Source organism: Beta vulgaris, chromosome 3 (assembly GCF_026745355.1).
Source record: "Beta vulgaris subsp. vulgaris cultivar EL10 chromosome 3, EL10.2, whole genome shotgun sequence".
Classification (NCBI taxonomy): Eukaryota; Viridiplantae; Streptophyta; class Magnoliopsida; order Caryophyllales; family Amaranthaceae; genus Beta; species Beta vulgaris.
Window position 1 is genome coordinate 12,484,910 of NC_079204.1, and position 27,326 is coordinate 12,512,235.

General features: G+C 35.3%; 3 protein-coding genes across 3 annotated transcripts; 2 read left to right on the forward strand and 1 right to left on the reverse strand.

Annotated features, from left to right (window-relative positions):
- Positions 1-458: 458 nt before the first annotated feature.
- On the reverse strand, positions 459-11,993 carry LOC104906651 (uncharacterized). Its single transcript, XM_010695438.4, has 8 exons — positions 11,732-11,993; positions 11,403-11,597; positions 10,703-10,916; positions 8,520-8,686; positions 5,452-5,576; positions 2,462-2,522; positions 1,609-1,657; positions 459-850 (listed from the first exon to the last, which is right to left on the reverse strand). Exons 2-8 carry the CDS (start codon positions 11,586-11,588, stop codon positions 774-776), a joined length of 879 nt encoding a protein of 292 aa, XP_010693740.2. The 5' UTR covers positions 11,589-11,597; positions 11,732-11,993; the 3' UTR covers positions 459-773.
- Positions 11,994-15,102: 3,109 nt separating this feature from the next.
- On the forward strand, positions 15,103-23,639 carry LOC104906654 (putative lipase YDL109C). Its single transcript, XM_010695439.4, has 10 exons — positions 15,103-15,590; positions 16,107-16,174; positions 16,695-16,765; positions 16,912-17,154; positions 19,804-19,970; positions 20,062-20,117; positions 20,240-20,292; positions 20,373-20,487; positions 21,678-21,775; positions 23,097-23,639. Exons 1-10 carry the CDS (start codon positions 15,442-15,444, stop codon positions 23,166-23,168), a joined length of 1,092 nt encoding a protein of 363 aa, XP_010693741.2. The 5' UTR covers positions 15,103-15,441; the 3' UTR covers positions 23,169-23,639.
- Positions 23,640-24,681: 1,042 nt separating this feature from the next.
- On the forward strand, positions 24,682-25,492 carry LOC104906655 (oleosin L). Its single transcript, XM_010695440.4, has one exon. It carries the CDS (start codon positions 24,773-24,775, stop codon positions 25,235-25,237), a length of 465 nt encoding a protein of 154 aa, XP_010693742.1. The 5' UTR covers positions 24,682-24,772; the 3' UTR covers positions 25,238-25,492.
- Positions 25,493-27,326: the final 1,834 nt, after the last annotated feature.

A 27,326-nucleotide genomic window follows, 5' to 3' on the forward strand; every position in this document is an offset into this window, starting at 1 on the left:
AGTATAAAATTAGAATGAGTCTGAAATGAATCTGTAAAATTAAAAAATAGTGAAAAGCTGATGCAACACGAGTTGAATCCGAAGGATAAACCCACACTAAACACTTATGTAAAACACAATGTAGCAATAAAAAAAACGGAGGGAATAATAGTCAAATATAACAAACGATGCAGAACATTAATAACATACAAAATAAGATTGTCATTGTTTTATTTAGAGAATGGTTGTCATCCTTGTTATAGAAGAGATATAAGATACATTTATTATAGGGGGTCATTATATCGTTAACAGTTGACTTGTACTCCCGCCTCACCATATAATATTAGGTGAGGTTGGCTTTACAGAAAACCAACTGTTATAGATAAGGAGTACTATCCAACAGATCAACTACTAACACAAGTCCTAAAAATCAAGCAAATAAGTTTAATCATCCATCTGAACAAACAAGGAGAATGGGGTAAATCAATTGGGTATCTTTGTTGCAGAAGGAAGATCTTTCGTATACTCTTATTAAAAGATCATGTACATGGACTAAATATAGGGAACCATATAATTAAAGAAAGTCTACACCATGATTAGGCAAAATAAATAACTGCTAGCGCCAAATCTCACTACATATATGCTGTAAAAAAGCTTTACAACTAAACAAAAAACAATGATCTATCAAGAATATGACCAGTATGATATCTAAAAGTTGGAGTAACTAAATAATTAAAGCTGTTCTTGCATCATAACTTCAATTTGCATGTTAGGACGCCTTAAAGACTTCGCCATCATGGTTTCGTTGAATTCAGAGGTGAGTTCACCAGTGGAGTGAACTTGAAGTTCCCGGAGAACATTGCTTCCCTATCTGCAATGTAACCATTAAAATTGTTAGAAATCTCAACTGCCCACCTCTCATATACATACAATTTTTTATAAAAAAAAAAAAGAAAGAATGAGAGTAGAGAAGACATAATGCTTTAGACATGGAAACATCCTTGTAAAACTTCCATATTATAAATATTGATGGCCGAAGTTGTGATGAGATGAAAAGGCATCTAAAATTGAAGCAAAACACCTATGAAAATCTAAAAACAGAGTGCACGAATTGGTGCACCAATCAGTTCTATGTCTGAAAGGGAGACATAACACTTCTCTCAAAATGAAATTCCACATCACAGCTAACAACAGCAAAACAGGATAGATGTTAAGAACAAAATTTCAATGTTCTTGGTTAAGTGATGTTTACTTAAGAAAACCATGGAAAGAATTTGGGATGAAGTATTTAAATTAAGGAGCAGGAGGCGATGTCATCTCAGTCAAATATATGTATGCGAATATGTTATTCAGTAGTAAAAAAAAACAGCATAATTGCAAATTTCCAGCCAACTTCAATCAGCTCTTAGTGGATCAGCACTCCCTAATGCAATATGCTTAGCACATTGATGAACTGATGACTCCTGTCCTACAAGTAATACTTAACGACTACCTCATCATGCAGCACATATCAGTCATTGATGTAAATCGTAGACAATTTCACATGTTTGTTGAAAATACAGAGCAAGGTGCTTGAAATGTGAAACTAGATAGGAATAATATATATCAGAGGTAATACAAGTCACATACCAGTCAAGGAGAGGCAACTAATTTCACGGCGAACATATCGAGCCATAGCCTGTAAAGGTTGAAAAATCCATATAAGAATGTAATGTAAATGCTGATAAAAAATACGGCATCAAATGTTAAAGAGTTTGACTCTTGTTCATTCAAAAGAGAGAAAAATGCTCATTGTCACAGCAACGTTATACTCGTCAACTTCCTCATGCGGTCACGCCTCACCTTCTAAAAGACTTGTAGATGATAACACTTTACAGATCTATTTGGGACAGAGGATATGAGCGAATGACTTTCAAGAAAAAGTGAAAATAGTGCAATGTCAATCTAAAATTTAGCATGAAAATTATCATCCTGTCTTAATGCCAGCAGTCATGCACTGCCCAAACAAAGAGGAATGCTTTCAAGTTCTGTCCTCTATAGAAGGATAATTCCTTTCTTCTTGGGGACGTGGGTTGGGGGTAACATCAACAAGAGGCCAAAAGCATAATTTTTATTGCGAGAGTATAAGATGAGGCCCCCCACAATCAGACATGAAGAGCTTTAACTTCAGCCAACCAAAGCCATAGGGCCGATGTAGATCATAAACCAAGAAAAAATTAAACTGAAGGACATCAGGAATAGTAATATGCAGAATGCATCATAATTTCAAGCAGATCACAGAGTTGCACGTATGAATTTCATCTGGATAAGAGAGATTGAAAGACATATCAGAGTAGCAATCAGAAACAGAATATTCTAGTACACCAATTCAATTATAAAGTAGTGATAAAAATCTATAATAAATTTAGACAATGAGTTTTGTCTGACTCTGAATCACCTAGTGATGACAAATTAGAATAGAACTTCAAAGACGAAAATGCACCTGAACAGGAGGTCTAGCTTCATTACTTGGTTCTGGTCCACCATCCTCGGAAAATACATTCCTATAACATGAACAGCTCAAGATTATATAGTCTCAGAAATCTTTGTAACAGTTATATCTAAAAGAAGGCAAGAAAAGAGAATTCACAATTAAGTACTCTGACAACCCCGTTTGGTAGGCGGCAATAAATGCAATTTTGCTAGGAAAGTCCCATGACAGCATCATGAAATGCTTCTCCACATCTAAGTACATCCTTTTCTACTTAAATTCCAATTATTACTCTTAAAGACCTTTGAGGCAATAAGTGCTAAAGGAAACCTATATAGGAAACACACACTTGGGGACAAAGTTGCATAACCTTAGACATTTGCATGTGACTTTTCTTCTAATCATACATACATCATACATGCTCATTACCATTACCAACAATCAATATTGTCTACCAAACGGACCCGGACTGATAACAATGGATGAAGAAGACATTTGCTTATTTTTCAAGAGATTTCAGGTATGGGAATCAATTGGAAAAATTCAATTTCTCCAATCACTTACAGATGTGGCTTTTACTTGCAACCCACCCCTCACATCTAAAAGAGGGCCGGGGAGACGAAGATGCATAAGAATAAAGATGTCCTCCTAAGCCACCTTTGCTAGTCAGTACACTGTAAATACTTGAGATACAGTTTTGACACATGGACTACGATTAATCATACAGGGAGAGAGGAGAGGAAAAAGGTGAAAGCCCCGTGGTATGAATGCTTCTACAGTACTACCAGACAGAGAAATACAAAGAGTAGAACTCAATAAGAGATCTGGAGAAGAATAGGAGTGAAGAGTGTTACTGTAAGAGCGAGTCACAAGCTTTAGTGGAATCAATATGCTTTTGTTTCAAAGTCCCCTCTTATAAAGCCACTTCCCAATTAATACCTTGTGTCCTAGTCTCTTATCATATAAATGTTCTGGCCTTACAGCTGTTTAATACTTGGGGTGTGTTTGGTTGAGACTTGAGAGGGAGGTGTTTACACTTTCCTCTATTTGGTTTGGACCAGATTGAGGAAGGGGGAAATATGAGAACTTCATTTTCCAAGGGTGGAAAATTACTTTCCCTAGGGAGGCAAGGGAAGTCACGCTTTCGCTCACTCTATCAAGTGACACACAACACAAAGGAAAATGTGTTCAAAAAAAAAAAAAAGTTACTTTCCTTGCAACCAAACAAAGGAAAATCAATCTAGAATTGAGTGTTCCTCGTGGAAAACCACTTTGCTTTGGTATTTTCCGTCCAACCAAACACACCCTTGATCCTAACTGTTCTCCATTCGGAAAATGATTTCCGCTGCGGCTCTTCCAAAAAAAATACCTCAATTTGAATGTGGGTTTCATATGGACACATCTCTGGTCTCTAGAAACAGAACCAGATGAAAAATTCGACCTTGTGGGGGAGGGCAAAAGTCAATTATTTTCTGTTAAATGGGATTGTGTAAAGTGATCAGGGGGGAAAAAATGGCAAAGCCTAACCTCATGAATAATTTCCATAACACAAGAAACCAATACACAAACAACCCCCCCCCCCACCTCGGAGGGCCGAGCTAAAGTTAGATTTCATGAATAATGGTGTCCCGAGATCATCCTTGGCAGTTGGCAGTTGGCAGTTGGCAGGTGAAGGCTCTATCAATGAGCTCCATATGATTCTTGGGTATAGATCACATTTTAGATGCATTATTCAATGATCCATCTACACCACAAATTTATCACAATCTGTCACCTAGCACTTGCAAATTTTCCTAAACCATTTGTATCTTAGAGATGAATTGCGAATGATTTTTTTTTTAAAAAAGAAAAGATCCTCAAACACAACCTAAGAGGACCAACCGCAAATACCAATTGTTTCATGAGGTCTATAAATATTAATCGGCTGAAAAGAGGTATGAGTGCGTGCTAATTATTATGTGCCTTAACAAGTCCAGATTTGGAGCTCTAAGTCTCTAACTACATCAAAAGCAGTCCAACACCAAATGACGCCAATTGACGCAATCTCCTTATAACTCATAATCCATGTCCGTGAACAACTGCATAACTGATTAACTGCTATCAGAAATAACTTAAACTTTCTGAAGCAATATAGGCAAGATAGCTTCCCCAGGTGCAACTGAGCTCTAGGAGGGTTGGCTCCCTATTCAAAAGAATGATCTTTTGTTATTACGGTTAAATACAGCCACAAAGGGAAGGAAGTCAAATCATCATAATTCTACTCCATTAGCTAGAAGCCGAGAATTTGTATCCCCCCAAATCCATAATTCTTTTGTTATTATCGCCAAAGATATGAGAGCAGGACCTGAGTTCTCCAAACCACCTTCATCGAAACTCAATAATCCGCACAAATATGAGAACTGTCATCTATTGATCTTCCTTGCACAAAACACAATTAAAGGATCTAATTGTCTAGAAAAATCTAAGAGCAACTTCCATTCAGGAGGAGATGGATAAAACTACAACTAATTGAATGACCTTGAGAGTAGACAAGGAGGGATCCAAAACAATGGTCAAAGAAAATCATCATTTCTCTCATCACCAATTCATCTAAACTATGTAGCTTCAAACTTTTTGAAACAGTAAACTCCCAAAAGCCTTGTGCATTATTCAACCTATCATAGCATAGAACTTCTCTAGTGACCCCCTTACCCATCCTTACCCCTTCATCAGTATGACCTATCTCATATAGTTACTCCATCGCCAATTGATCCTTGTTTTCAGCAGCCAAAAGAATTCAATATGATCAGTGTCACAGCTTACAGAACACTTATTCCCAAACTTGAGCAGTTCTATATTATGTTTTAGATGCAAACTAACTAGAGCATTAAAGTGATAAAATTACAGTCAGGTTTCATTTAACACAGAGACCGGTTATAAGAACCTGCAAGAACAGGAGGACCATTATCTAAAACATTGTGACCACAACCTATAGTGGTTGTGCTCCCAAATTAGGTTAATACCTCCATATGACATTTAAAAGATCATCTTTTCCAGCTTGTGGAAGCAAGGCAGCATCATATGCAACAAGGTTTCCATAGAATATCTTCTCCAAATCTTTCATCCACTTTGTCAATAGCAAATTAACCTGACAGAAAAGCAATAAGGAAACAAGGAGGAATTAAGCATGAATTTAGCAGCAACTGATAACAATATCTGATATAAGAATACATGAGTTCCAAGTCTCTAAAGTATGCAAAATGTAACCATGATAAACTAGATAAAACAAACTGACATGTAAATCATACAGGTAGTCAACAAAATATGATATATTGGCATCCTTAGTCATTATTATATAACCAACAAAGAGGGAGGTAATAATCTTGGTAGTGGCTCAAGTAATTAATAATGATATAAAGAGTTGACTTGATTCTTGTTGGAAAAGTGTTAAAGGCCCTAAGAATAGTTGCACAAGGAAATACCTTTCAACACCAATCTTAAGATGAGAAGATGTCACAATAGTTAAGAATGATATACTTTCCAAACAGTCGAACAAGAAAGAAACAATTGGGTTGAAACCTAAGCAAAGCATAACAACAATCTACTTTCAATTTACACATCATCAATATCTCTCGCAGTGTTTCAGAAAGCTAGATGGGAAAAATATCTAAAATTGAAATTTCTGCCACAAATTGATACAGAGCTGGGAGTTTGTCATCCAATGACCAGTTGATAAGTGTTAAAGTCTATATACATTTCTAATATACATCTTTTTGGATGTTTTACATATGTTATTTTTCATTATTATTTACATATTATTACAGTAGGTTAGTCTTCATTAATTAATTATTTTGATTGTTTATTGGACCTAATAAATGGATTTGTGGAGCGGAAATAATTAATGGACTAAAGACGCTCTCTACTATCCTATTGTTTGTGCGTATCAACGATCATAAACCAAGGAAATAAGGCTCAGGTTGCAACCTGTAATAGAAGGAAGACTCGGGAGCAAAATCCAACCAAATTCTTACTTACATCCCACTAAAAATAGCCCCTATGAAGAACGAGAAAAGGAAACCAAATGTTTGACTAATGTTACAAAATAGACGTGGGAAACAAAAGGAAATGAAAGAAGATATCACGTGAAAAGAAAGCAGAGCAAAATAATTAAGCAAAGAAGAAAATCAAGCAAGATAAGAAAAAAAGAAGAGAGAGAAGAAATGAAGAAAATCTTCTTCATCCTTCACTTTCACGAGCTGATGGCAGTGCCAAAGAAATAGGAAACTTTCCTATTTCTCTCTTCCACGAACAGAGCACAAGAGGAGGAATTTGTTTCCTTAATTTTCAAGATCTCATTGATAGCAAAATCACGGGTGTAATTTAGAAAATATGGAGCAAATTCAATTGTTTATTTCCTCTCCACAAGTAATTTTCCCCAATTATAATAGTTTGGGGGATTTCTCAATTGGGTATAAAAACCCCTAATGTCCACCACAAGAGGACAAACTATACGCAATGTAAGGGTTTTGTGAGATAGTGAAGATGGTCCGAGTTCGATTTAGGGCTATGACATTGAAGGCCTATGAAGGTGGACGGTCGTTTTTTGTGGGTGAAATCAAGGGCAGCGGCTGCATCGACGAAGCTGCAATTTATGAGTTTTTCCCTTCTTACCTTCAATTAATTAGTTTTTGATTGTTCTTGTATTCATGACTTCTTAATTTTAGATTTAATTCAGTTGTTTTGATGTTCTTATATTTTTAGTTCACATGATTGAACGCGGCGTTAGTCATGATTTAATAGTTGATTTAGTAATTATTCAATTCGTATTCTCGTGTTCTTAATATAAATATAATCTCTTTGCTTGTGATTGTGCGCACGGTTTACAATTGGAGAGTGATTAAACTGTGCTAAGTAGTCATTAGGCACGGCATTTAATGGTTATTTAGAATTAACGACTTTTTATTATTATTGTGAGCGGCTCACCTTAATTTTACTAAGTATATGAATTGGTCTAATAAACAAGTTGGTTGTATTTGTCTTAGTAAGATTCTAGTTTTCTAGTGAGCAAGACAAGAATTAATCGCGGCGATAATTCACCAACCTAATTGCTAAATCGAGTATTAAAGGGAACTAAATCATAAGTATCAAATAAGTGTTAGTTGTCGAATTAATCTATGATCGAACTGTTATGTTGGCTTGCTTGTTTGTCACTTGTACATATCTATATTAGTTATTAGTTGTTAGAATTAGATTAATAGGTACTCAAGTATGATTCCAAACCCCCCCCCCCCTCTTTTCTATGTTCATATGAGTAAATAATGTAGATATTAGTGTTCATATTCGTTATGTGTGTAATGGTTTATTTTTGTTATTAGTTAAACTTTTAAAAGTTGGGAATTCTAATAATCTTCTCGTGGGATCGACCCTTTCTTACCCTTTCACTAGTTGTTAATATTTTTGAAGGGCTAAGATAGGTATTATAAATTATTAATTTGTGTATGGTAAACGACTCGTATCACCAGTAAACAAGCACAAATAGATATACATAGTACCACATGGCTTTGTGTCCTTGTCCAAGATTAGGCACTATGATCCCTAATGAAAAGAGTCAATAAAGCAAGTAGGTGAGTTTATAGCTTAAGCTCTTCCAAGCAGTACATGAAACTGTTCTATGGTCTTATCCTATAGTGCCTAGGCAACTCCATCAAAATTGAGGAGGGAGATACATTGTTTATCTCTAAGTGGACAAAATGAAACCAAAAATAATCAATATATAAAAATAACTTGATAAAATAAGCCCTGTTAATACTTGTTACTTGTTAGAGTGGACCATACATGCTAGGCCGTAAATCTTATGAACTAGTATTCATCTCTAACATAAACATTTTCAAACAAAGTGATGCAACACTAAGCTCAAACATCAAGAAGTTACCATATACCATATATAAGTGAATGACATTTTTGCTTAAATTCTTTTCGAAAGGACCTTCAATATGAAACAAAGGACTGGACAGTGAACTTAAATTTGTAGAAATAGTTTCCTAGCATATGCATCTAGAATTGCCTTTTTGAGATGTAAGATGACACTAACCCCAGCTTTAGATACTCTCAGTTCCAAGTCATGATTGTAAATCTCGTACACGTACTGTCCAAATTCAACACCTTCTTTCCCTTCCTCTTTCAACCGTCGCAAGCACATCCACATATGAAGCACAAGGAGAGAAAACGTAGTTTTAAAAGTCCTCTCTAGGTTAAAAACTGCATGAAAGATTTACCATTAGACAAGTACAAAAATTTGAGCAATTGGGAGTTAAAATTTCTTTTATTTTCGGGGCGAGACACCTTAAGCCATTCCTAAACAACTAATTGTAGGACAAAATTAAGTCACATTGTGCCTTCTCTCAACAAAAATGGACATGGCCACCAGTAGCAAAATTCTGATATATAGTTACATACTCCCACTAAAGCACTTGACATATATCCATTAAATGTAGCAATCTAAAATACTATAATACTATAATCCAACCATAGAATAGAGCGAAAGGATACAATTATATGTTTTCGTACAGCCAGCTCATATCATGCAAATAATTACAACCTTGAGAATCAAAAGTCTCCCAACAAATTTTTTGAATGTTATAATAGAGAGACGCCAATTAAAAATTAAAATTGCAGTCTGAAGGCTCCAAACAAGTACTTGACTAGAGCCCTATGCATGATGTACAACAGTAGCATAGCATGCCACATATACTTCTCAAACTACAAACATATTCAGTGTTTATTTAATAGGATATGAACGACAATGGACATGAATATCTATTTGCCCACCTCATTAACGACGAGATGAAAGGATATGTTGTACATTGTATGATTGCATCAATGTCTAATAGATAAGATTAAGTACTTCAGGAATTTTTTGCCACTGGCAAGTGGCAACTGTGGGATAAAAAAAAGTATCAGGCAAACTCAAGGGAAAGTCCACAAGTTAATGTTTGGGCAAATATGACGATGTGTCCTTGAATGTGTTACGAGATCAGATAAAAATACGAAACCAGGTGGATACTGGATATCAATTCCAGTAACAATTGAATTAGAAAAGTGAGGCTTTGGTAGTTTGGGCAAGCAAAAAGATGAGTGATCATGCAGGCCAAGAGATGTGAGAAGATCCCCCTAAAGAATAGTAAGAGAAGACGAGATAGAAATAAGAAGAATTGGGGCAAGATGGCCAAACAGAATGACTCCTCTAAAGCTTACAAAGCATATGAATTTGTGGCATTATAGGATTCATGTAGTTGACCTAAAACAGGGGTGCTCATACTTCATTAGTTTAAATTTGAAAGGGTTTTATTCCCATCTAATTTCCCACATAAATCTTTACCGCCCTATAATATTAAAGTATACAACCCTCCAGTCCTCTCTACTCTTTTCCGCACTCATATTATCAATCCCTTTCTCTATAACTATATTGGTAATTGCTGCCCATATACCTATGCGTAGTGGAAGTTGTTATCACTGCTATCATCATTATCAACACTATCTCCGCTTCTGTTGCTATTACTATTACTAGTACCAATCATGCCTTCTAATTTCTAATACTTACCACTAGCACCATTCTATTTTAGTCATTTTGCTTAACACTGTTACTACTACCAACTGCTAGATGAAAAAAATTACAATCCTTCTCAGAAATTTAGAAAAACATAAAACTTCTGTCATCTTCTGGAAGTAGTCTCTCTTCCAGTTCATACTAGTTAAGTGTAGCGTCTTTAGGAACGTTTGGAACTCCATAAACCCTATGAAGCAAGATTCTTAGTTGGGAATTCTGTTCACAATTCAGTGGAGGGTCTTACAATGCTACAACTAGTTATTAATAGGCAATACATGTAGCATTTTTTTTGTAAGAATTTTATGCTACCACACCATCTAAGAAAGTCTATTTTCCTAGACATAGATTTTTAACATTATGTGCCTTTGTGGTGATGATAGATATTTCAAATTTGTAGAGTTTGTACCTGTACTTTCTCGTAGATGATTGATAAATCTAACACATATCATATGGACCTGGAGTTTTCACGTCATCAACCTTTTTATATATTATGATAAACAAGTCAAAGTCAAAATTTTGATATTGTAGACTTAAACTTATTATGAAGTTTACGGAAGCTTTTCAGAAGAACAACATCAAGTTTCGAACACATGCACAGTAACAAGCCATTTTTCCCTTCTTTCTATCATTATTTTAGTTAAGATACTGAAAAACCAGTTTATACTTACCATCATAGATAGCAGGTATATCAGCCTGTGAGATTATGCGTTTGTATACCACATTTGCCCCTCGAATAGACTTGCTTTGCTTACTGTAAAAGAGCATCAACTTGAGGAAGAAACGACGGATGCCCTCGTAGTTTGGTTCCTCAATCCTTAAAGGCGAATCCTTGGCCAAAGCTAATGAACATGGCTTAGACCAAAATAACTTATCCAGCTTAACCTACAAAAATCAAGCAGCCACTCTCACGTATTGGAAGAAATATGTACTATTTGGGGAACCAGTGAGCTAAATTAGAGACCTTCGAAAATACAATGCCCCAACAAAACACCATGAAGCATTAAATATTGATCATAGCAGAAGAAACATTAGATGAGCGGTAATCTAACAAAAGCCATATCTTGGAAACTAACTTATTCCAATGTTATAACAGGTTCTTCAATCCCTATTACTTGTAAAGGAGGATACTCATATACCTCACCCCATCAATCACCCTTAGGCAATCATAGAACTATACCAACACAAACATACCAATATCAAAACTCTTTTCTTCTACCTTCCAACTACTCTACAATCGCATAACGAACCACTGTTCTACACCCAGAATACTTCAGTCCAATATGTAATTACTGAAATAAGTAACAACCATAAGACTTACAAAACAGATAGTTCAGGACATTCAACTCAATGCATATGTGAATGTCTTACCATGGCAACATTAGTGTTGTCGAAACCCTTTCCGAAAGAATCAACCGACGAAGGCATTGAAACAGCCGCAACTTTGGCGTAATTGTGACTGAACAAAGCGTTTTCAGCATTTACAAACCCTTTGATTTTGCCTTGTGATCCAACATTGGATATTTGAGCAACAGCTCTGCTCCATCTTGACAACATTGTACAACCCTACAAATTTTGTAAATTAAAACAGAAGAAGGTTTATCAAATTAATCACGCATTGTCAGTGATAGTGGGTTCAACTGAACCCCAAAATCTGATTTTTTTTTTACGATATATAGTTAAATTAGTCGTAAACAAACCTTCAATTATTTGGAATCGTCGAAAAATCCTTCAATTTCGGTCCACGAGAAGTAAATTGAACTGAAACTGAGAAATACGAAAAATTCGAAATCGATAGTTTTAGATTTTCTTTAATATGGAGAGAGAAGAATTTCCCTAGCAAATTCTAGGGATTGGAATTTGGAGAGTTAGGTTACAAACTTCTTTTGAAATTTTATCTTTACTCCAATTTAGCATCCCTCTCAAGTCTAAACTCTTTAATAGTATTGATTTCTTATCAATTTAGCATCGCTATCAAGTCTAAACTTTTTGATATTGATTTTTTTTGAGGGGGATATTGATTTCTTATCAATTTTTTTTTTGATATTGATTTTTAATACTTCCTCATTTTTATTTTTTTTACATGTTACACTTTCCTTAAATGGAATAGTACAAAATATATATTATACTTTTTTTCCTTCTCCAAAATAGAAAGTTTTATGCTGTAAAATTACTAATTTACCTTTACTTATAATATTTAACCAAAATTAAACCTAATTAATTTAACCTTATTATATATTAATCTCTATTATATAAGGCAACACATGGGGGACACCAAAAAATAAAAAAATGAATAAAAGAAAAAAAAATAAGGAGATAACTAAGCGTTTCATTTTGAATGAAAAAAGGGGGGAAAGTAGGACATTTAAACTAAACATCAGTTTTTTGAGAAAACAAAATGTAAAGACAGTTTTTCTACCCAATTAATTTTTTTTTACTTCATATGCCATCACACGCTATCGCACGCATTGCGTGCATATAAAGCTAGTCTAAATTAATTAAACCTCCTCTATCTCTTCCACCACCCCTCCCCCACCCACGCTAGCAACCCAACCTCCCCCCCCCCCACCCCACCCCTTCCTTCTTCCCTCAACCCCAGCCCAGCCTCCACCCCCTTCACCGCTGCAGCCCCTCCGTCGGTTTCCCCCTCCCCTTCCACCGTCACACCCCCTCCCAGTCAATTTCCCCCTCCACTTCCATTGTCGCGACCCCTCCCAGTCGATTTCCCCGTTGAATTCATTGTTTGTCTCTCCTTCCTTCGCCTTCTTCACTTTCTCTCTCTGAGAAATCTGAAATCACAAAACCTAAAAATGGAGTCTGACCAATGAAGTACGAATAACAACACTGGCGGCGAATGACGATGACGACGAGGGTTTGCGGGAGGAGAGAGAAAGTCAGATCTGGAATTCGAATGGGAGTGCGAGAGTTGACGATGATCGACGACGACGAGGGTTTGCGGGACGACGAGGGATTGATAGGCAGCGGTGGAGTGGACAAGGGACTGATGGGCTGCGGTGGTGGAGTGGACGAGGGATTGATAGGCTGCGGTAGTGGAGGGTTCAACACGTCTATTATACTATATTCGTTATCCAAAAAACCAATATGACACAAGTTTGATTTTAAAGGACACTACCTATAACCTAAGACACTATCTTACAAACTTGTGACACTATTATTATTCACTTTGATATAATTAATTAGTAGTTATTCACTGCGTGGTACTAGGTTGCGTGTCATGCAGACTCTAATTCATTCACATGAGATACAAACATCAAAATTGTGACACTTAGGGGTGCTAATCGAGTTGAGCAGCTTACGAGTAGCTCGAACTCGACTCGGTCAAAGTTCGACTCAAGTTAGCTCGAGCTCGGAACTCAATAATCTTGCACACAACTCAATTGTTTTCAATTAATTTCTCTTTGATACCACTCAATAAAAATATATTGATCTAATATAAAAGGAAAACAAATTGAAAAGAAAAGAGCATGTAATAATCAAATGTCTAGAATTAATTAGGTGAACCAGAGCTCTAAATGAGTTGCTCGTGAGCAGCTCGGCTCGACTCGAAACTTAGCGAGCACGAGTCGAGCAAGCCTCTGCTCATGATTGACGTGCTCGATTAGCACCCCTGGTGACACTTTTCTATAAAATAAAGACAATGTTATTTGCAATGAAGAAAATTTGGACTTAAAACAGTAGTACTAGTAATAGTACTAGATACATGGACACTTATTCGTTCATTTGAGATACAACCACAACACAAGTCGGGTTTAGGACACTAAAAATACTAATAGATACATTTTTCTCCTATATATGATTCTTTCTACATTCGGTAACAAAGTATACTTTTTCCATTAGCTTTCACCTCAAAATTCGATTGTATCTACCTTTTTACCACAACTAATGATCAATCTATCCAATAACTGTTAGCCATCTATCGTTTTCTCCTTGGTGAACTCCATTTGGGTTTTTTTTTTTAACTTATATTCATCATCCTGAAATTACTTACAACTACCATGTAAATTTACCATTATATCCTTGACTGCTTTTACAACTCTCTCTCCACCACCACCACCTAAAATCACTAGCCACCAATTGCTACCTCCAACCCACCGAAGACAACAATGTCTTTCGACGAGGTATTTTTTTTCCCGACGAGGTAACTTTTTTTTTAACGTCTAGGCCAGAAGTTGTGTCCATGGGGCCAATGTACATGCCACATGCTAGGCCCATGCAATTCGTTAAAATTTTGTTACCTCGTCGGAATTTTGTGCTCGTCGGTGGTGATGGCGAAAATGAGAGAGAATATGAATTAGAGGAGAAGTTAAATTGTAAAAAAAAAATATAGTAAGGATATAATGATACTTTTAAAGGAGAATTGGAGTGATTTTAAATAATTTGAATTTTTTCCTTGAATAATGCAAGAGTGGGTTTTAATTTCCAAAACATGTCCAAAAAATAAATAAATTTCCCTGCGTAACGTCCACGTAGGACGGCATGCGAGATTTTTTTTTCTACTTAAGTAAAACCGCTACTTGAAGTAGCGGTTTACAATTTTTTTTTTTTTGTAAACCGCCACTTCAAGTAGCGGTTTACTGAAATCCCCAACTCCATAATTTGATATGTGCTTGCAACATTTTGCCAGGTAAACTGCTACTCAGAGTAGCGGTTTATATTTACAAACCGCTACTTGAGATAGCGTTTTATGTGTATAAACCGCTACTTAAAGTAGCGATTTATTTTAAAATAAATCGCTACTGTGAGTAGCGATTTTCGTGGGCAAAAACAAAAAAAAAAGTTTCTCTCGTGTCGTCCTACATAAACGGTACGCAGAGAGTTTTTTTTTTTGACATATTTTAAGAATTAAAATCCACTTTTGTATTATTCAAACAAAAAATTCTAAATAATTTGATGGCGGCATTTGACAATCCTTTTATTTCTCTATTGGGTGCCAATGTGCCATATTTCTTGGAGTCAAGTGCAATTTTAAATTTTCGTAATAATTTATAAGTAATGTGTTAAAAGTATGTATAAAAAAAAGCCAATAAAATGGTGGGGAAGGGACACGTACTCCTGTCGACAACGTAGTTACCTGTTTCTTTCCTTCTATCGAAGCTCCCTTTCCCCGTAACGCCACAACCACCAATGCTTTCCTTCTTTTTCCTCACCGACCACCGTCTCTCTTTCTCTCTCCTCTTTTTTTTTTACTCGTTAAATGATTAATTTCTAATTGTTCTTATAACCCCCAACAATAATTTAGCCTTCTAAAGAAGTTTAGAAAAATCCCATCAAAAATTTCTGTAAAAAATTTACAGAGATTGATCATATTGTATTGTATTTGTACACCTTGGTTAAAAAAGATCAGTGTTTTTGAGCAAGTTTCAATTTTTTTTTGTGGGATTATTTTTGGATGGCAAACTTAAACGGCATAGTTGCAGAAAACGGTGTTTGTCACAAGGATACTATTAATGGAGGGCATGATGTTTGGAGTTGTGAAAATGGAGTTTCTTCTTCTTCTTCTGAACACCTAGTTGTTATGGTTCATGGCATTTTGGGCAGGTTTAATTTCTTTTATTTTGATCTATTTGATCTCATCTTTTACATGATCATAACCTTGATTTACTTGGGTCAAACTTAAATCTTCATTATAATATTTTGCTTGGGATAATTCTTTGGTTACTTTTTGGAAATTTCACTAAATTGAGGTTTGTTTTGACGAATTTTGAGTTGGGTTTTGTTGTTTAGTTATATTTGTGGCGAAATTTCGGTTCTTTGATTGTTTATAGTAGTATATGTTGTGGTGTTTTTCTTGCTCTTGACTTATGATTGGTTTTTGTTTTAATGGTGTTCAATGTTTTACAATCCTGTGTGATTTTGTATGAGATAGAGGATACTTATTTTTTTTGGTGATAGTTTATCTAGTTAGTTATTGGTAAAAGTACAATTGAGCAAAAATAAGTCATTCTCACTGTCCAATTTTCTGTTTATGAGTTGGTTGATTGTGGAAAATACATGGATTTGAGTTTACGCCGTATGTTCTTGCTTAGTTAATGTTTGGTATGTGCATACCTGCAGTGCTGCTGATTGGAAGTTTGGAGCGGAGCAGTTTGTTAAAATGCTTCCAGATAAAGTATATGTTCATTGTAAGAAATATTTCTTTTCTGATATTATGTTAATATGCTATAATGTAAGTAAGTATTATACATTGCCTTTTCAGTTTTGAGTCCTTATATAACTTTTTAGACATTAATCTGCATCTCTGCCGAAATTTATCCTTTTTTTGTTTTTGTTTTCTGTGCTTCTTTTTGCTCCTGATTGAAGAAATCTAGCAGCAGTTCTTTTATCTCGATGTAACCCTGTAGCAGCATGTGAAAAGTTTCATACAATTTTTTTGAGTTAAATGTGTTCGTCTACAATTTTGCTGTACACACTTGAGGCTTTTCCTCTTTTGATCATCATGTTCTCTATGCATGTCCTGGCCATTGTTACTGGCTTTGGCTACGAACAGAATGTAAAGTAGAGAGAATCGGAAAGTGAAGAATGTATTATGTCAGATTTTTAACAAGGTTTTTTCACTCAAAGATGGAGGGCACTTCAAGTGATTAAATTGTAGTAAGACTGTTTTAAAGAAGATTTTATCTGATTTTCCATTCATTTTTCCAGGCAGTGAGAAAAATGGGGCAAAATTGACTTTAGATGGTGTAGATGTCATGGCTCAGAGACTGGCTGATGAGGTTGGTTTTATATCAGCCTTACCTACCTCAACAAAACTTATTATCAAAGAAGTGGCTGACTTCTTATTACATTCTATTTCCTCTTATACACCTTAGAAGTCATATATTGTGCATTATGTCATTTTGAATGAGCTTGTCTATGTCAGGTACTGGAGATTATTAAAGACAAGCCTAATCTTCGCAAAATTTCCTTTGTTGCACATTCTGTTGGTGGTTTAGTTGCAAGATATGCAATTGGTATATTGTATCAACCTTCACTTTGTGGAAATGTTGTGGACTCATCGACTAACAATTCTCATGAGAATGCAAGGGGTACAATAGGTGGTCTTGAAGCAGTGAACTTTATTACTGTTGCTACTCCTCATCTCGGTTCACGTGGTAATAAGCAGGTAACTGCTACGGGCTGCTTCAATATCATGTTATGAATTTTCAAAAGTATAGTGTGTCCTTTTATTGGCCATCATTCATTTCCTTATCTTTGTTTTTTTACCTTTTTATACGACCATTAGATGAAGAATTGAAGATGTACTCAGTTTTAGTAGAAACCAAACTCGCTCCGAAATGTCATGTTGTAGATGCATCTACTAAGTACATAAAACCAATCTGATGAGTTATGCTCTAAACATAATGAAATATTTTTAGATAACATACAATTTTTTACACATCATAAAGTGTATGGCACTGTAACAATTGGATATAATGGATAAGGTTGATCATCGCTATTAATCCTAAGTTACTCATTTCGAAAGAAGAGTATTGATTCAATTTTCTTTTTTGGTACACTTAAGGCAACTGAAAGGATATTTGCCCATTTTGATAAATTTGATAAGGTTGATTGTCCCATTATATCCTAGATTCTCTATTCTACTTTTTAGGATGAGGGTTGGGAGTGGTGTCTTAGTAATCTTCTAAAGCTTTTAATGCTCTTAGTGGTTTAATTGATATGTGGAGAAGAGAGATGATATTTTTATTCATGTAAAGAGTCACTACTTGTGAAACTTGATTTCTTGCCTTCTTAGCAATGGCTTTACAAGTTCCTTTTGTTCTTCACGTGTAGGTTTTAGAATGGTTTACTTACCTTGATACTGAGCAATTATGCACTTTGTGTATTATGCCCATTCATTTAGCGAGATTTGGTTTATGGTGCTTATGGCCACTATCTTAGAATGCCGGATGGGTTGAATTGGTATATCATTTAGGATGGTGCTATAGGTTTAGTTACACGGAATAGCGTAGGAAGTTAGAAGTTTGATGAGATGTCTTGTAAGAGCAGTCCGGATATCAAGTAGATTAAAGTTATATCTAGGTTGGACCATTGGAGGGGATCTAGGCTTTGGAGGAGTTAATAAAAAAGTGGCTTTACAATGAAAACTGAAGTGAGCTTTTGATATGGAACATAACAAGTTAGGGTGAAGGATGGGTGGACAGTCATGGAACACCATTCATTTGCTGTTTTAGTACAATTTATAGAAGTAAGAATCAAGGTAGATATTTGCGTGACATGGTGAGGAGAACTATAAATTATTTACTTTGGCGTCAAAGAAGGATGGCTTCACTGAGGTGAACTCAAGGAGGATATATTATTAATACTGCTGTGCAACTGTAGTGGTTTATAAGGTGGCTAATTAGTAGCAAGAGGGCATCTTGGGGTTTTCCAAGTTGCCTTTAGAAAGGAATGTGATAAATTTAATGAAGCAAATCAGATGAAGCTATAGAAACTAAGAATGCTCAATGTCCATCCCCCCTGCGGAAGAGAGAGAGAGAGGGAGAGAGAGGGTGAGAAAGAGAAGGAGAGGGGGGAGAGAGAGGGGGATAGAGAGGAGGGAGAGAAGGAGGGGGAGGGAGGGGCAGGGAGGGATGGGGAAGGGGAGAGGGGGGAAAGGGGGGGGGGGGGAAGAGAGAGAGACTCACATATGTGAAGGTGGTTCTGTGATTTGTTTTTATGTTCTGGTCAAGATGAAGCCTAGGATTGTTTTTTTTATTTTAGGGCATTTGAGAAGCGCGACAATGAAAATTGGCAACATACGTAATGTATTTTGAGACTGAGGGAGTAGTATATAACTTTATCAGTTATAACTTACAACTTTGGCTGAAAATGTCATATACTTCACTTTTGGGAAATTATATTACTAACAAGTGTCATTTTGCCATATTATCTTCCTTTTTTTCCCCCCCTCTTTCCTATCCACATCATGCATTCATGCTCCTACTTAGATTTGTACGGGTGTTGTTTATTAGTTTGTTGCCCACGTTGGATTTCCCAGCACTTCTAAAATTTTTCATTTGTGCACATTATCCCCCTTTGTCTTTATACATCTTTGAATTGCTCTTATTGTCCCTTCCAGTGGGTTCTTATATTTTGATTTTCACAGAACTTGAGGTGTATAACTATAGACAATTTGTAAATAAGGGTTTCAAGTCAATAGTTGAGATAGAGTTATATGGCATGGTAATGCATCATTGCATCATATACAAGGACAGAAAGACTTGAATTTATCTGTCTTGCATATTGAACCTGATAACTGTATGTATAAGAGATTGGTTGGACTTTTGTATTCAAAAGAAATAATGGAAGAGATGAATTTTGCTGGTAGTATATTTATGCGAAATATGGTGTCTTTTTGAAATAAAAGAGAGATACTTTATAGAACTGTCTCTGGTTAATATTGGTCTTGGATTTAGATGGGATAGATTTAAGTACTTTGGAATAACCCGTGGCCTTGAATACATTCTCGATCTCTTGGATTCTCCTGCATCTTTTTGGTGCGTGATCTGAATTCCTTAGAGGATCTCTTCGATAGATTTACACGTTGCCGCACAATTAACACTCATGATGTACCCCTCATCCCCTTTCCCCTCCTGGTTTACCTGTCTTTGTTTTACTGCTTCTCCTTCTTTTGCATCTGAGTCATGCCATTGATGATGAAGTCTTATTTATTAAAACCTATCCAGATATCATCGTCTTTGTATCTCTATGAACTTAAAATTAATGTTTTCTTGGTGGTTGATACAACCTTTATTGATTGCTTGGCTTGTAGGTACCATTCCTCTTTGGTCTGACTGCTATTGAAAAAGTTGCTGGCCGTGTGATTCATTGGATATTTAGAAGAACAGGTAGACATCTTTTCTTGACGGATGGTAATGATGAAGGGAAGCCTCCATTGCTTAAACGAATGGTGGAAGATAATAGTGAACATTGTTTCATGTATGTGTTGCGACTTTATTTTTTGCATGTGTAAACTTTCCCTTTCTGGATTGGCCTGAACTGAAAATGGTGTGCTGGCCTTTGGGTACAGATCAGCGTTGCGGGCTTTCAGACGTAGAGTGGCATATTCAAATGTTGGATATGACCGTATCCTTTCAGTGATTTAGGAATTTCATGTTATTCATGTAACTTACAGCTACTGTTGCTACTGTTCCTATGAATTTTTTTTTCTAAATTTTTTCTATTTCCTTTAACTGAATGCTGTTAAGATATTGTGGGCTGGAGAACGTCTTGTATTAGACGGAGGAGTGAATTACCTAAGGTATTGTCATTAGTTGATTTCTATATATATATATTCGGCTATCTTTTTGGTGTGACTGACACAAACATCATTTTGGCCAGTGGGAAGATTCCCTTAATGAGAAATACCCGCATGTAGTCCATGAAGAATTCTGCGAAGCGCGCGAACCAATTGAAACTGTTTCAGAAGAAGATCATATTTCTGACAAAATAGAAGGTTCATAAAGCTCTTATTTGAAATGTGCTTTGCTGTTTGATTTTCAAGCTTCTCTTGCTCATCTTTCCCACTTGTTCAGTTTTATGTCGGTGTTTGTGCTTTCATCAGTTGTTGCTTTGACCTTTTTTTTTTTCCATCTGGAGGTTTTTTCTCCTGTTGTGTGTGTGTGTGTGTGTTGGGGGGTGTTCCTTTTTCTATTTATTGTACATGTTCTTTATCACTGTGAATATGACTTCAAGGGATATTAGGACTTTTTTTTTTCTTGTTGGGGGTTAGAGGGTCATATAGCTGTATCTCTCAAATCTCAATGACCAACTCTAATACTACTTGCTGGCTTAGAACTTAGAATGAGGGGGACACCAAGTAAGATATGTGGGAGGGGGAATTAACATGAAATAAAAAGATGTGAGGGTCCTAACTCCTAAGGATGTCATCAAGCTCTTAGAATATATATAATTTAGTTGTGAACTTGCTCTTTTTTTCTTACTACACCCTTGATGATATCTGGAGGGCAATAAGCAAAAAATATTACCTTAATATATCTTCCGTTTCAAAACATTTGGCAACACTTTGAATTTTGCACTATTCATGACATTTTTTTGACTAGAAAATGTTATGCAGATTTTTGTTGGATTAACCTCAATATACATTTTGAAAAATATCAACTTTCTGTAGATTTTCCTAGAATGTAAATTAGATTAATTTATGTTCAAAGGCGTGCTTTAGCAAATGTAAAACTCAAAATGTTAAGTATGTTGTAACAGAGGTAGTATGTACCAAGGGTAAGTTGGATCCAAACTCAAATGGAGACATGCTGCAATTATTTACAAAAAGGAACATGATATTTGTGAATTAAAAAATTTCATACACCCAGCTGCATTCATAATTCTGTCCATGTAGTCTATCTTCTGTTTAGTTTACACTGTTTAACAAAAACGTGTGTCGTAGTAGAAACACTGTTGCAATCAAGAAGTTACTAGTGTTTCTACTACGGCACACGTTTTTGTTATTTATGTAGCTATTACTTTTTCCTGCGATCTATTTTGGAGTACGGTGAATCTGCTGAACTGTTTGGCTAGTGCACTTACGTTTGGGGCCATTTCTGTAACTACTTTGTTATATTCTTCCTTTTTTTCAAGTCTCGATTTTTCAGTCATCTGATTTTTTTTGCTTTGGTTGATTACTTGCAGAGGAACTTGTGACAGGTCTAGCACAGGTGTCATGGGAGAAGGTTGATGTCAGCTTCCACAGCAGTAGATCGAGGTTTTCTGCCCATAGTGTAATACAGGTCTTTCTCATTTGCTCTCTTCTTACCTACTGTGACAGTTCTGCGTGTATTTGTTTGTCTGCGTTTTAGAAGGATAGTTAAGTTGGTAAGTCTGTCAGACAACACTTAGGCTGGATCTATGATCTATCTAAGCAAAGTCTATGTGATTAGAGATTGCTCACTTTAAAAGGTGGACAATTTAGGTTATAATACATAATTGACGATATTGTTTATTGACTAAGATTACTTATTACAGAGGCCAACTGGTACACTCTGCTAGTTACTCTTTAGTGGTTCTCACTTCTCAGGGATGTCGGCATTAGCTACTCCGCTTAACTTCTTGTAGGAACCCAAGTTCTTTCGTCTATTTCAGTTTTAGAATTCCAAGAAATCTAGTTCCTCGTCAAGTTGATTAGTACAAGAAGTCGCTCCCTTTTGCCCAACAATTTTAGTCTGCAAAGGGAAACCAGGTCTTTGAGAAGACCTCATTTGATGCATTGAGCCATTGACCTCAAAAAAATTGCATTATGTATCTGAATTTGCATGTGCGGCACTGGCCATGTTCCCCAAAATTTGGGGCCTCCCATTACTACATTTATATTCATAGTAAGTTGCTCTACTAGATTTTTTTCGTTGTTGGTGTTGGTCCCTTTTATTTGAATATTGTTGATTGCATATTGTTATTTTGTTGATTAGTTTGTTTATAAAAAGAATGTTTTTGCATTTTATATCTCTTCTGATTTTTCAAATTACAATCCATGCAATTTAGACTATACAACCATGTATATGATACTCATGGTGCTCTTTCTGTCAATATTATGGAGTTACAAAACTTTTGCCTATTATATTCTCAAACATAACATAATACGGTTGCCACGTAGGATCCTCACTGTACACAAGTGTGTATGGTCTATTTATTCGACAAATCAAGAGTCCAATTTCATCTTTTCTTGCACAAGACCTCTGTACTTATCTAGCCACCTCTGTGAATACCAAGTAGGGGCTCATTTGTGATCGTATGTGCAGGGACAACCATATGCAGGCTATTTAGGGAGTACCATTATCTTTGCAGGCTTTGTTGGACTAAGATTTGAGACATGACAAATCTGAACCATCTAGGGATTATTAGTATTGATTGTTTTAGTATTGAAAATTGAGATGTCATATAGATGGATATGCTTGTGTTCTAAGATACTTGTACACACGCTAATGGAAATTTAAATGACATTATTTTTAGTATTTTTCATTTCTTTGCAAACACAAGTATTTTTTCTGTGACCCTAGACTAGGAGCATGAAGAAATAATGAACTATTCTTATAGTTTCTGTGTGACTGATTTCAGGTAAAAGACCATTACATGCATGCAGAAGGAGCAGATGTTATCCTGCATATGATTGATCACTTTGTAGTCTGAGTGATTTGCAAATGTAATGCCAACGTCAAGCCATATGGTGGTTTGAGTCTCATTCATTCGAGCAACTGGTTGGGATGGCTCGTGCACTAAAAGATCGGTATTTCATGGAATTTTCCTGTTTGCTTTGCGCAAGGATTAGAAGAGAGGTGCAGAGCTGTCTGGAGGCTGTATGTATTTATATATGCTGAAGAGTTGGAACCTGATCTGTTTATGGTTAAATTTTGTCAATTCTTTATGGTTCAATTGTAAATGAATGTTACAAAATAAGGATAAAGGGGGAACTACAAATATCTAAATTGAGATCTGCTGCATCAATTAAATGAAGTATGAAGTTCAGTTGATTATAACAAAGATAATTACCGTCTCAGCTGCTTACCATTGGAGATGCTCTAATCTCGGACTTCAGTATGCTGTAGGCATTAGATTTGGTTGTCCAATGAAAACATTTATAGGAGTATATTTTTGGTCTGAGCCCTGAGGTGTCTATATTGATTAATGTCCCATAGTGTCAAATATCGTTTAGTGAAATAAGAAGTTAAAAATGAAAATAAAGTATATATTCGTGTTCTATTTTCACAAGCCTAAAAGATATTTAATGTTTTTCTTTCTATCTCAGCCCCTGGGAATGTTTTTAGGTGATTTCAATGGACGGTTTTTAGGTGATTTAGCCATGAAATTGATGGTATGATCTTAAGAACATGATGATTTTCTAAGGCTGAATTTAGTGATGATGATACCAAGTGACCAAACTCTAGCTTAATATTATATCTTAACAAAAATTGTTACAAATGTTCAATTTCAGATTCTCAATACAAATTTTAATTTTAAGGGTTCCAAATGTTCAATTTCAGATTCTCAATACAAATTGTTACAAATTGTTACAAATGTTTAATTTTCTAATAAGTCCATTCCATTTCACTCTAGCCCAACACTATTCTAGTCATCCCTTCTCTTCTCCTTCCTTTTTTTTTCTTGATTATCGAACTACAACATATAACTTCAAAAAAAAAACTCGGTTGTTTTAATAAACGGATTAAATTAGTCACTAGATGAATTAAACTAGTCACTGAATGGATCAAATAATGTCGTTATTGTATAGATTAAACTGGTCACGAAATAGATTAACATGATCCCTAAATAAATTAGACTAGTCAATATATTAAAAAAGTTAACATGTTCTCTTCTTAATATTAAACTTAAATCGTATATGATTTTAAGTTAAAATTAAGCGATCTCTTACAAACCATCCATAATTTAAATGTCAGTTTTACTCTTAACCTTTCCATAAAAATGAGCTAAGACATCAAGCCTTTGGATTCTTTCAGTTTCCATCTTTTAATTTGTTGCATAAAGTGTAGTTGAAACAAAATGGGGACAAACGAAAAGACTACGTGTTATCTCCCAACACTACCACACTTGCATGCGACTCCTGCATGATAAGCCACCCAACACGTGCCTCATCGCCCTTCTCCACGTGCCCCCTTTCCCTCCTTTATAAACACAAATCCTCTCTCATCACTCATCTCACCCCAACTCAATCTAATTCAAAAAAACATCCTTACACTATATTGTTGCTAAGTTTTGTACCATAAATATCATAAATAATGGCTGATTACATGCAGCATGGAGGGCAAGTAACCCACCGTGGCCAGCAACAACACACCACTCATCCAGGGCAGCAACCACGGGCCCACCAGATGGTGAAGGCGGCAACCGCCATCACCGCTGGTGGATCCCTCCTAGTCCTTTCAGCGTTAACCCTAGCAGGGACCGTAATCGCCTTGACTATCGCTACGCCGTTGTTGGTTATCTTCAGTCCGGTGCTGGTCCCCGCGGCGATTACTGTGGTGTTGCTGATCAGTGGCTTTTTGGCTTCGGGTGGGTTCGGGGTGGCAGCTGTGTCGGTATTGGCTTGGATTTATCGGTACGTGACGGGACGCCACCCGCCGGGAGCGGATCAGCTGGATCAAGCAAGAATGAAGTTAGCAGGAAAGACAAGGGAGGCTAGGGAGAAAGGGGAGCATTATACTCAGCAGACAACTGGGGGTACTCATCAGCAGAGTACTTGAGAAATTTGTATGAGAAAATATATATAGTAAAGATGGTGTTATGTGTTGTATTGCATTTGCATGCATGCAACTGAAAATCTGTGATGGAATAACTTTGATGCTAGTAAATGGACAAGGAAATGGTCAAGGGTTTTGGGGTTTATAAGATGTGGTGGAGTTTGTAATTGTTTTTTTTTCCCTTTTTTGAAATTTCTCTTTTAATTTGGTTAATTTTTGTTGTGTTCTTTAATCTTAATATATTCTGTGCATTTTATATTTGATGTATGGCTGCTTTTCGTTTACAGTTAGTTGCTCTTGAGAACCACTTCCTTTATTTTTTGTTTGTTGTTTTACGCTCCAAACAGTTTGTTTGATTAGTAGTCATAAATGATGATAATAGTAATAATGGCCTGATGATAATAGTAATAAGGGCCTGTTTTTTTCGAAATAAAATAGATGAATTGAATTAAACGGAACCGAATAGTGATATGTGAGCGTAAAAGTATTGTCCAGAGTTGAATTGAATTGATCTGAATTGAATTAAATTGAAAATAAGCTGGTTGGGGAGAACAGGCGTAAATGATGATAATGGTAGATGATAATGGTAATGTATTGGAGTATAAATTTGTAAAGAAGATGCCATGCCTTTATCTATGGCGACAATGCTATATCTCATCTTCAATATCTTTTTTTCTTCTATAATTTCATTACTAGATAGTATTCCCTCCGTTTTCTAAAGATCTTTCCACTTACTGTTCCTACAGATACCAAGGAAAATCAAGTTGTGTGGGGCATGGTGTGAGTAAAGTAGGAGAGAGAAAGGTTAAGATAAATAAACAAATAAAAAGGGGTTAAAGTAGGAGAGAGAAAGGGTTAAATTGAATTAATAATGTAATAGTGGACCATATGATAGTGACTGAAGAGGGTAATAGGGAAATTTGTTTTGCCAAATAAGGAATAAAACAAAAGTGGGAAGATCTTTTGGAAACACCCTTAAACGGAAAGAGGGAAGATCTTTAGAAAACGGAGGGAGTATCTAATTAGTCGCAAAAACTTAAATTCTAGCCAAGACTATCTTCTTTTTTGGTGCAAATTTATATTTTGGGACAACAAATAAAAGCTAGACATGCTCTTTCAGTTTTGGAATTATTACAATTTACCTTCATCTTTACACAGATTAGCAATATACTACCTCCGTTTCTTTTTAATTGTTACACTTTGACATTTTACACTATTCACAAATTGCACTTTGGGTGCGTTCTGTTCAACTTAAAAAATTAAGTTTCAGGTCCAATAAGTTCAGATAAGTTCAGATAAGTTCAGATAAGTTGGAATAAGGTTTAATAAGTGCAATAAGTTCCAATAAGGTCTAATAAGGTCCAATAAGTTCCAATCAGGTGCAATAAGTTCCAATCAGGTGCAATAAGTTCCAATCAGGTCTAATAAGGTTCAATAAGTTCCAATCAGGTCTAATAAGGTCCAATAAGGTCCAAATAGTCAATGTTTAATAAACATTTGTATTATTGTCCACTATTTTGTTATTCATAATTTCATATCACTATTAGCGGATTATGTTATTATTAGAATTATAATTAAAGTACCAATGATTATATAGTATTATACTTGTATTAGTGTCTATTATTTTATTATTTATTTGTATTATGTCTATTATTTTATTATTTATTTGTATTATGTCTATTATTTTATTTATTCATATTACTATTAGCTGATTATGTTATTATTAGAATTTTTTATTAAAGTACCACAATGTATAGTATTATACTTGTATTATTGTCTATTATTTGATTATTCATATTGCTATTGAATAATATTATAATCATGGTCAAATAATTAAGGTTAACAATAATAATAATAAATAATAAAATTACATAAAAAAAAAAAATAAAATAATAATAATAATAATAATTACATAATAATAATTAAGGTTAACAATAATTATAATCATGGTCAAATAATTAAGGTTAACAATAATAATAATAATAATAAAATTACATAATAATAATTAAGTTAACAATAATAATAATGATTATTAATTTTTTGATTTTCTACTAGTGTTTTATAAAATTGAAAACACTATTAGATATATTAG

Coding starts and splice junctions, on each gene's coding strand:
- LOC104906655 (XM_010695440.4), top strand. CDS start 24,773: ATGGCTGATTACATGCAGCATGGAGGGCAAGTAACCCACCGTGGCCAG.
- LOC104906654 (XM_010695439.4), top strand. CDS start 15,442: ATGGCAAACTTAAACGGCATAGTTGCAGAAAACGGTGTTTGTCACAAG. Junction 16,766..16,911: donor CTCAGAGACTGGCTGATGAG/GTTGGTTTTATA, acceptor TGTCTATGTCAG/GTACTGGAGATTATTAAAGA. Junction 20,293..20,372: donor GGAGGAGTGAATTACCTAAG/GTATTGTCATTA, acceptor CATTTTGGCCAG/TGGGAAGATTCCCTTAATGA.
- LOC104906651 (XM_010695438.4), bottom strand. CDS start 11,588: ATGTTGTCAAGATGGAGCAGAGCTGTTGCTCAAATATCCAATGTTGGA. Junction 10,917..11,402: donor ACAACACTAATGTTGCCATG/GTAAGACATTCA, acceptor TGATTTTTGTAG/GTTAAGCTGGATAAGTTATT. Junction 8,687..10,702: donor TATACCTGCTATCTATGATG/GTAAGTATAAAC, acceptor TCTTTCATGCAG/TTTTTAACCTAGAGAGGACT.